The 10,307-nt window shown below is 52.3% G+C and overlaps 1 protein-coding gene across 1 annotated transcript in view; it reads left to right on the plus strand.

Moving 5' to 3' along the window:
- Positions 1–9,780, plus strand: part of ankrd27 (ankyrin repeat domain 27 (VPS9 domain)) — a 14,582-nt gene extending 4,802 nt beyond the window's left edge. Inside the window, 21 exon segments of the mRNA XM_019857659.1 lie at positions 98–230; positions 328–408; positions 503–624; positions 1,446–1,528; positions 2,276–2,313; positions 2,316–2,408; positions 2,536–2,733; positions 3,831–3,902; positions 4,026–4,151; positions 4,236–4,280; positions 4,943–5,050; positions 5,298–5,492; positions 5,560–5,679; positions 5,947–6,120; positions 6,206–6,299; positions 7,043–7,106; positions 7,138–7,177; positions 7,265–7,358; positions 8,101–8,164; positions 8,250–8,310; positions 8,650–9,780. Of these exon segments, the coding sequence (XP_019713218.1) occupies positions 98–230; positions 328–408; positions 503–624; positions 1,446–1,528; positions 2,276–2,313; positions 2,316–2,408; positions 2,536–2,733; positions 3,831–3,902; positions 4,026–4,151; positions 4,236–4,280; positions 4,943–5,050; positions 5,298–5,492; positions 5,560–5,679; positions 5,947–6,120; positions 6,206–6,299; positions 7,043–7,106; positions 7,138–7,177; positions 7,265–7,358; positions 8,101–8,164; positions 8,250–8,310; positions 8,650–9,660 (3,016 nt within the window). The 3' untranslated portion in view covers positions 9,661–9,780.
- Positions 9,781–10,307: the final 527 nt, after the last annotated feature.

Here is a 10,307-nt window from a genome sequence, read left to right on the forward strand (position 1 = left end):
AGATGTGGCGTCGGTGGGGTGGGGGTGCGGGGGGGGGGGGGGCACATACAACATCACAAGCACGCAGGACATGACCTCTGCGCGTGTGCGTGCGCAGGATGGCCAACCTGAGCTACATGAGGAACTTCTGCTTCAGTCAGTCCAGCAAAGACGAGCTGAGTTACTGTCTGAGCACCTTCGAGGCGGCCGTCGAGTACATCAAGCTGGGAAAGCTGCAGCACGTGCTCGCGGTGCGTAGCCCCGCCCACCCCACCGCGCGCACACGAGGAGCGCAAACGCGCACACGGTACATGCGCACGCGCCGCTAAAAGTGTGCGCTGCGTGCAGGGTTGCGTCGATGCGAACGGCGAGGTGCGAATGAACGTGGAGCTGGCGAGCGCCTCGACGCCCATCAGCCGATTGTTCGAGGTCAGCGGCGGGGCCTTCGACCTTTGGCCTTTCCTCTCCTCGCGCAGCTGCACTTCCTCCGTCTCGCCGCTCACTCCCGTGTGTTTGCGTGCAGCACGTCGCCAACGGGAACGAGGCGGAGGTGGAGCGTCTGCTGAGCGAAGGCGAGAGCGAAGAGGACGCGCGGCCGTGTCATCCTTTGTGCGCCTGTGACCTCTGTGACCTTCAACTGTCCGGGTCAGATTTTTTTTTGACTTGTTTGCTGTCAATCCACAGGCGCCCGGTAGCCACCACATGAGTAGCCTGCGGGCCTGTTATAATAATAGCTGAGCACTGATGTGACATTGTAATTTTCTCGAAACGCCATCATCTTCATGAAATTCATCATCCTGATTTTTTTTTTTTCATAGTGTGGCAGCAATATGCTAATTTACAGACACACAACTAAGAAACAAGTCGCAAGTGATGCTAACTCATGTATGGCTCCTGGTGAATATCATCATCATCTTTTTTTTTTTTTTTACATGAATTTGTCATTCGCTCCATGACCTCTGTGACCTTTTCTCTCAGTCACGGCACACACTTTCCTAACGCCACACACACATGCCAAGAAGATGTGGGACGTTGTCTAAACTTGCCCAACCTTCAAGGTGGGCCCTTTACGATACACACAACAAGGTGGGAGGTGCAGCCTAATCTTAGTCTTCGACACAAAAGCTGTGCTGATCTCAAATCCAAAGCGATGCAACAGGTAACTTTTAGTCATTGCAGTGGTTTGCAAAGCTGACTTGGACGGACAAGCTGGGTGAGGCCTCTTCCTCGGCTAGACTTAAAAAAAAAAAATAACGGACGGAGATGAATCAAAACACGGGCGTCCGTCAATGAGTTCAAGAAATATTCATGCGGAATTAAACGTCACCCGCAAAGCCAACTATTCCGAACTTCGGGGCTTAGTTGACAGCGCGCGCAAGCACACACACGACGTGCCCTTCGATGTGGCGCCATGATGCCGGAACTTGGTCGACCGTTTGACCATCCGTCTTTGCCGATGTTTGCAGGAAGCTGAACGACCCGTCCGTCGTCACGGCGTCCTCCAGAGACGAGCGAGGGTACACGCCTCTGCACGTCGCCGCCATCTGCGGTCAGCAAGAACCCCCGCCGCCTCACCCTTTTTGGCTTCCTTTGACTTCCCGCTTTGAAAGTGCATCTTCTGACACGAACGACATGGCCGTGAGCCGAAACGCGCTCGTTTGAAAAATAGCAGCCAGTGTTGACAACTTACTGGAGCTGGCTTGTCCATATACACATGAAAGTTTATATCATGATATCTAAAGACCCCCCCACACACACTCAACTTTTTCTACTTTCGGTCAATCGGGATCACCTGAACTTTCTCAGTTCGCTAAATGCCACCATAATGATTGAAGTAGAGTTGATTTATTGATTTATTTGTCCCCCGCCCCCCCCTACTGAAAGACAGGCAATGCATTAAACATGGTGCCTAATTCTTGTCAAAGTCTAAAAGTTATGCATCCACTTTGAACATAAGGAGAAACAATTCTGACTGTTTTTTTGTCGAAGGGAAAGTTTTCAAGCTTGTTTGCTCTCAGGAGAAACCAAACCAAATCGCAGAAAGAGGTGTGGGGGGGGCACAAACTTGATTTTGATCATTACTGTAAACTGTTTTACTAGCAAAGCAGATTTGAATTCTGTGAATAAAAGCTTTGAGATTTTCTTATGACGACAGCTCCAAACGCAGCGGCTTTCCAACACATCCCGTGTGTGAAAAGCAGATTTGAATTGTGTGAATAAAAGCTTTTGAGATTTTCTTATGACGACAGCGCCAAACGCAGCGGCTTTCCAACACATCCCGTGTGTGTTTTTCTAGGTCAGGCGCAGCTGATTGCCCTTCTGGTGTCCCAAGGCGGCTGCTGCTGTTGCACTACAAGGCGGACGCGGACGCTCAGGACAACAACGGCAACACGCCGCTGCACCTGGCGTGCATGTACGGACACGAGGACGTGAGTCGCGCCTTCGCTCTTTCAGCGCAATTCCAATTCTCACACACACACACACACACACACACACACACACACACACCCGCCATTGGCGAAAAGACTGATGATGATTTTCGTTGCCCTGTGTCAGTGTGTGAAGGCGCTGGTCTACTACGACTTCCAAACGTGCTGCCTGGACCTGCACAACGACAAAGGCGACACGCCGCTGCACTTGGCGTCGCGCTGGGGCTACGAGGCCATCATCCGCGTTCTGCTGGAGAACGGCGCCGGCGTGCGCGCGCTCAACAACAGCGCGCACACGCCCGTCCACTGTGCCCTCAACTCAAAGGTCAATGTGCGTGCGTCCCCGCGTGTCTTGAAAAGGCGTTAGAGTATCCGTCCAGCGTCCCCCGACGACAAATCGCTTCACTTGATTGGCGCCATCTCCAAAAGGATTTTCAGTTCCCCCTTAGATGCCACACCGAGTAGTAAGTTGCACTAGTTCAGCAAATAACAACAAAAAACACAAACTGTGAAATTTGACGATTTACAGTTGTGGGGCTTCTGAGGTTAAAAATAGAAATATTTCTAATATTAGCAAAGTTATTTGTTTGTGTGGACAATACAATTCGGAGTTGGGAATTTAACTTTTTGAGATTTTTATTTTATTTTTTTTTTGTCATTCCCAACTGAAATTTGGCGCCAAACTAAACGTTCAACTAAGAGAATGATCAGTGTAGCTTGTGTGTTTAAAACTTTCAGTTAGCAAGCTTAATGCTGCCGCTAAATAGCATCCATGTCGCCGTCCATCTGACGTGCATTCATGGGCACAGCGGCAGCAATAGTCCCATGATGACATCAGCGGCGGCGACATGGCGGGCCCCCGACACCACCGTCCCCAACGTCCTCACCAGCGCCTGTAACAAGCAGGTCGTTGCGGAGACGCGCCTCCTCATGCGGGGAGCGCCAGCTGCAGGACAGACACAGAGAGGGAGAGAGAGAAAGTGAAGCAGGTTAGTAGCATACGACAAACGTGGTGAGGAGACAACAGTACGCAAAGCAATATTGTCCGTGTTGTTTATTCAGCCCATGAAGGGAGCCATGAGTGAAGATCAGGATTTAAGAAAGCTCGATGAAGGAAAGCTCGTTGCGTATCTAAGGCCTTGTACACACGGAATGATTTTCCAAATCCGGAAAGATTTGCCAGTTGACAGAGTGCTTTTGTTTAATTCGGACAAAAGAAAGCGCGGAGTGACCGAACCGTACTGGTTCGAGGCTGGATCCTTGTGGGACGCCGTCGTTAACTTCCGCAAATGCAGATTCTTAACTAGCCATCGAGGCACCACTGATTGGAAGTGACCTGACAAATAAGCTCGCAAGCAGTTAGCGTGCGCTGCACGTGGCGCCGGTGTCTTGGAAGTCTCTGACGCGCTGGTTGGTGTGCAGGTGCTGACGTTGCTGCAGGAGGCCCAAGAGCAGCGCTGCAGGAATGGCGGCGGCGGCGGCAGCGGCTCTCAGGTTTGCTCCCACAAACGCCAAAAAAGCCGACGGCCCGGTTCACAGAAGCCAAAGAACCGATGGCTCCTGACCAGTTGCCCAATGACGTGTTGTCTTTGCCCCGCCCCCTTCCCTCCGCGTCAGTCCCCGGCGCGGGTTTGCCCTCAGGCGTCCGAGCGCAGCGCTCGGCGTTCGTCCACGTCCAGCGGCACCTCGTCCTCGCCGGACCGGGAGCTCCCGCCCGAGAGCGCGCCGGCGCGACATCGCCAGGTGATGATGTCGCCGACGGCAACAGAGAGCGACTTTGCGTGCTGATCCTGTGTGTGTGTGTGTGTGTGTGTGTGGGATTGACAGGTGGAGAAGCTGCTGCGGGCGGTGGCAGACGGAGACGTTCAAATGGTGACGGCGCTCTACTCTCACGTGAAGCGTTCTCTCTCTTACCCTCGTCACACACACACACTCATTGGAATGTGTGTGCCTCGTTGTCCTCCTCTCGCTCACTCCCATTTCCAATCAGTCCTTTTTTGCTCTCTCATCTCCATTCCTCTTTTATTCTGATTTTCTTCCTCTCTCAATCTTTTATCCTCTCGTGCGTCTGGTGTCTATTTTTTTTCTGTCATTGTATTCTTTCATTCTGTCTCATCCTTTCGTTTTTCTCTTTCCTTTCTTCTTGTTCTCTATTTTGCTGTCGTTCTCCTTTGCTTTTCCATCGCTTCTGATTTTCTTCTCCTTTCTTTTCCTCTTTTCTCTCGCTCTCGTCTGTTTTTCATCCCTGCATGCTATTTCTTCATTTCTCTGCCTCTCTCGCGTTTGTTCTTTTTTTAGCTCAGTCTACGTTTTTCCTCCCTCACTTGTCATCCCTCCCCTCATTTATCGTCGTTTCCCTCTCAATCTCTTCTCTCTTTCCTATTTCTCTTCCGATCCCGCGGCTCCGTTCTTCTTCCGCCACACGCCATCTTTCACGTCTGCATTTCTCTCTCCATCTCCTCCTTCGCCGCGCTGCCGCTGTTCTCTCTCCGTTTCCGTCTCTCATTGCGTCCCTTCTCGTCTGGATGTCGCAGGTGCGTTACCTGTTGGAATGGACGGACGAGGACGAGGCGGACGCGTTGGCCGAGGCGTCTCTGTGTCATCCTCTGTGTCAATGTACGACGTGCGCGCCCGCCCACAAAGTAAATGACACAAGCGCGCATTTCAATCAAAGCACATTGACGCACGCGCTGCGGATGCAACCATCCCAAAGTTTTCACAGTTTAAGGGTCAACCTGCACTATAAATGTGTCGTTGGCCACAAAATAAATAATAATAATAATAATAATAATAATAACTCAAAGTGCCGGAAAGGTGACGCATCAACACACTTGGTGTCTTTGAACTGCTTGTTCGCCACGTTGCGCGCATGTTTGTTGTTGTTTTCAGGCGCGCGCAGTTCCGTGCGGCGCGTTGAGCGCGAAGAGCGCCAACGCGGACGGCGTGACTCCCCTCCACGTGGCCTGCACGTACGGCCGCGCGGAGCTGACGTCGCTTCTCGTCCGCCACGGCGCCGACGTGGACGCGCGCACCGACCGCAAGGCCACGCCCCTTCACCTGGCCAGCCAGAACAACCACCTGCAGGTGGGCGTGTCCTCTGCGCCCGATGGATAGCCGGCCGCCGCGCCGTCGTTGACGTGCCTGCGTGCAGGTGGTGAAGTTCTTGCTGGAGTGCAACGCCAAGCTCAACAAGAAGGATCGCTACGGCAACACGGCCTTGATACACGCCTGTCTCCACGGCAACCTGGACACCGCCGCCACACTCATCCAGGTGAGCCCACGTACAATTCAACCTCATCGGCGAGTGGCCGTTATGTTGCCTCAAGATCGAAAGTCTGGATCCTTTTTATAGATGATAACAACTGAAAATAGTTCAGATTGGTCAGGGGTTTGGGGCCTCCAGTGGCGACCGGGTGTACTGCAGGCGGTAAAATTCAGCCGCTGTGAATGAATGACATCATGACGGCTACCGTGATAACTGCGCCACGTATTTCGTCATTTTGTCTTCTCGTTTTCTCGCCCGTCGCGTGTGGTTCAGAGCGAGGCGCTGGTGAACGTGCGCAACCGTCAGGGCAACACGGCGCTGCACTGCGCCGTGCGGGCCGGTCACCAGGGGCTGGTGGATATCCTGCTGAAGGCCGGAGCCTCCCCGCACCTGCTGAACAAGAAACACCGGACGCCTCTGGATGCCGCGTACCAGCAAGGCGGAAAGGTGACCCCACTCTCGACCCCGTTGCGGCATCCGCACAGGTGGACGGCGACTCGACGCGTCACGATCTAACTTTGCTGTCGTTCAGAACACGGAGATTGTGCGATCGCTCCAGAAGGCGTCGGGACTTTCGCCGGATGACGAGCCCATTAAACTGCTCTCCGTGCCCAAAGGCGCTCTGGGTAATCGCCCAAGTGTGAGACCGCAAACAAACGTCACCTCGATGAAGCGACCTCTCTCTTTTGCTCGTTTTCTCTTCTTCTTTCTTTCTTTCTCTCTCTCACTCTGAAATTTGGAGGGGGGGGGCAGATTCTTCCTCAATTCTTGCCTGAGTTTGTTTTTCGTGTTGTGGCAGACTTCGATAAATCTCAGATGAATGATCTGCTCTGAGCGCATTGACTCGACCAAACGTGGCAGAAAAGTGGGTGGCGGCAGGCAATCCTTTCTCCACTCCACTTGGATTCGTGTCACGCGCCGCACAAAAGATTTGTCTCTGTCGGTCTCCCTTTTTATTTGGTATCATCAGCGAAGCACAATCATACACTTGTTGGCTTGGTATGTCTCGTCGTTTTTCGACTGTGAGCTTCTTGTCAGGCAGCGAACGCTGCACTCTTCTGGTGACATTTAGACATTGCACCTTACCACGCTGTAATCCAGTCGTTTTTTTTGTTTGTTTTTTTTTTTTTTTAAACAGTCCTTCATTTGTCCATAACATGTAGAAGAACTCTCTCATTGCTGTAGTTTTCAGTGTTTTAAAACTGACAATAACAATCAAGATCGGACGAGATGAGAAAATAGTTTGTGCTGATTTTTTTTCTTTCTTTTTTTTTTTTTGGCCGATGTCGTCGTGTTCATTTCGACAGTGAAGGAAGTGTCTGTGAAACTAAAAAAAGCTCTTTCTCTCCTTTGGCGCGCGTGCGTGCAGCTCACTCCTTCGTTCAGCGCCTGAGACACAACGATGCCGCTCGCCACAAGTCGGCTGCCAGCAGGTTGTCGCCTCGTCGGCCCGCCTTAGAAACACCGGACGCCTCTGGATGCCGCGTACCAGCAAGGCGGAAAGGTGACCCCACTCTCGACCCCGTTGCGGCATCCCCGCACAGCTGGACGGCGACTCGACGCGTCACGAGCTAACTTTGCTGTCGTTCAGAACACGGAGATTGTGCGATCGCTCCAGAAGGCGTCGGGACTTTCGCCGGATGACGAGCCCATTAAACTGCTCTCCGTGCCCAAAGGCGCTCTGGGTAATCGCCCAAGTGTGAGACCGCAAACAAACGTCACCTCGATGAAGCGACCTCTCTCTTTTGCTCGTTTTCTCTTCTTCTTTCTTTCTTTCTCTCTCTCACTCTGAAATTTGGAGGGGGGGGGCAGATTCTTCCTCAATTCTTGCCTGAGTTTGGTTTTCGTGATGTGGCAGACTTCCATAAATCTCAGATGAATGATCTGCTCTGAGCACATTCACTCGACCAAACGTGGCGGAAAAGTGGGTGGCGGCAGGCAATCCTTTCTCCACTCCACTTGGATTCGTGTCACGCTCCGCACAAAAGATTTGTCTCTGTCGGTCTCCCTTTTTATTTGGTATCATCAGCGAAGCACAATCATACACTTGTTGGCTTGGTATGTCTCGTCGTTTTTCGACTGGGAGCTTCTTGTCAGGCAGCGAACGCTGGACTCTTCTGGTGACATTTAGACATTGCACCTTACCACGCTGTAATCCAGTCGTTTTTTTTGTTTGTTTTTTTTTTTTTTAAACAGTCCTTCATTTGTCCATAACATGTAGAAGAACTCTCTCATTGCTGTAGTTTTCAGTGTTTTAAAACTGACAATAACAATCAAGATCGGACGAGATGAGAAAATAGTTTGTGCTGATTTTTTTTCTTTCTTTTTTTTTTTTTGGCCGATGTCGTCGTGTTCATTTCGACAGTGAAGGAAGTGTCTGTGAAACTAAAAAAAGCTCTTTCTCTCCTTTGGCGCGCGTGCGTGCAGCTCACTCCTTCGTTCAGCGCCTGAGACACAACGATGCCGCTCGCCACAAGTCGGCTGCCAGCAGGTTGTCGCCTCGTCGGCTCGCCTTCCACCTCGTCCGCTCGGCCACCTTTCGGCGCGTTGATGTGCTTTCGTGTGCTTTCCTTCAGGATTCAGCAGACGAAGAACGCTTCCTGCAGTCCGACTCGGCGTTCGGCTGCACCCGAGCAGGTTCGCTTCATCTTCCTGTTTTAAGTTTCACGCTCTCACGGTACTCAGAACAGCATCACAATAGTGCGCCGTCGAAAACAACATGACGTTGCGGCTCTTTGGGAGCAGCCCGTTTGGAATCTTCGCGCTTGGAATTACATAAAACATGCAAATTGTTGAGCATGTTGCCGGCAAAGTCACAGAGCAAAAGGACCAAAGAGCTGCGGTTGTCTGTCAAATTGATGCCGAATTCAACAACCAAATCTACTAGCTTCATGCTAACATCAAATGTGATTTGCCTCGGATGGAAATCCGCATTGACGTTACGGTTATGACCAGTTGAGCATGACTTGATGTCAGCTGATGTGGGTGCAGGCGAGTCCCAATGTGAGGCGGCTGCGGCGCGGCGGCACAGTGGACGCCGTCGGCCCAACCGCGAGCTCCGACGGCAGTCCCTGCTCGAGGGGGCGGGGCCTGGCCCGCTGGCACACGCTGGACTCGGGAGAGGAGGCGCCGCAGCCGCCCATCAAGGGGCACGCGCGGACGAGACGTCGCCACGACGACGATGACGCGCAGCCCGTCTTTGTGATGACGTCATCATTCTCAAACGGACAGACGCCGAATGCCGCCGTGACGGAACAGTCAGACGACGACGACGCCTGCCGTGATGTCATATCGGGTTTAGTTGCAAGCTCCATTCGACATGTGAACACGCCCCGCCTCCAAGACGCACCCATTTCTAGTGACGTGTCTGCCATCAAAGACACGTCCCTCTCCGGTGACACGTCCCTCATCAAAGACGCACCCCCTACTCGGGACACGCCCAATTCAAGTGATAAATCCCGCATCCAGGACACGCCTGTTTCTAGTGACGCGCCTGACATCAAAGACACACGCCTTGTCCGTGACGAGTCCCTTTCCAGTGAGAACTTGGACTGCAGTGAAACACCCCACGTCCAAGACACGCCCATTCTTGGTGTCACGTCCAACATCAAAGACACGTCCCTCTCCTGTGACGTGCCCCTCATCAAAGACGCACCCCGCACTTGGGACACGCCCAATTCAAGTGACGTACCCCGCATCCAAGACACGCCTGTTTCTCGCGATGTGCCTGACATCAAAGACACGCCCCTTGTTCATGACGAGTCCCTTTCCAGTGAAAACTTGGACTCCAGCGAGACGCCCCGCATCCGAGATACGGCCATTTCCAGTGTCACGTCCGACCTCAAAGACGCGTTCGACTCCCGTGACATGTCCCTCATCAAAAACACACGCCGCACTGGGGACACGCCCAACTCCGGTGACATCCACCAAGACACTCCCGTTTCCGGTGACGCGTCCGACATGAAAGGCAACTCGAGCCAAGTGTGAAGGAACGTCTGCTCGCAATCTCAACATTTGGCAGGGCGTGCGTGCATGCGTGCGCACGGGTGTGTTCAGCCGGCGGGTGGGAAAGACGCACGCGTGTGATGCTCCCAAACAGGAAGTTGTGAAATTGGCCGCCTGTCTTCCGATTGGTCCATCAAGTTTGTTGACGTTTGAAGGGGGGCGGGCACGCTCCCAACTTAGCACTTTGCTGACTTTGTAGCTTTCGCCAAGAGGACAGAAAGGGATCCACATGACTACCCCCACCCCCATTTTCTTTTTTTTTTGTGATGCTCCCAAACAGGAAGTTGTGAAATTGGCCGCCTGTCTTCCGATTGGTCCATCAAGTTTGTTGACGTTTGAAGGGGGGCGGGCACGCTCCCAACTTAGCACTTTGCTGACTTTGTAGCTTTCGCCAAGAGGACAGAAAGGGATCCACATGACTACCCCCACCCCCATTTTCTTTTTTTTTTGTCTTTCTTTTTGTTTTTCCTTTCTTCTTCTACTTCCTCGTTAACGTCCCGGTGCCTTATTTGATTGACACCTCAACAATAATCTCTCAACTTTCAACAAACGTGAAAGCAGTGGTGGTAAATCGGCTCAGTCCTGGCGTAAAAGTGCAGATATTGGTGTTAAAAAAAAAAAAAAAGGAG

The sequence above is a fragment of the Hippocampus comes genome, unplaced genomic scaffold (assembly GCF_001891065.2).
Source record: "Hippocampus comes isolate QL1 unplaced genomic scaffold, H_comes_QL1_v1.1 scaffold302, whole genome shotgun sequence".
Classification (NCBI taxonomy): domain Eukaryota; kingdom Metazoa; phylum Chordata; class Actinopteri; order Syngnathiformes; family Syngnathidae; genus Hippocampus; species Hippocampus comes.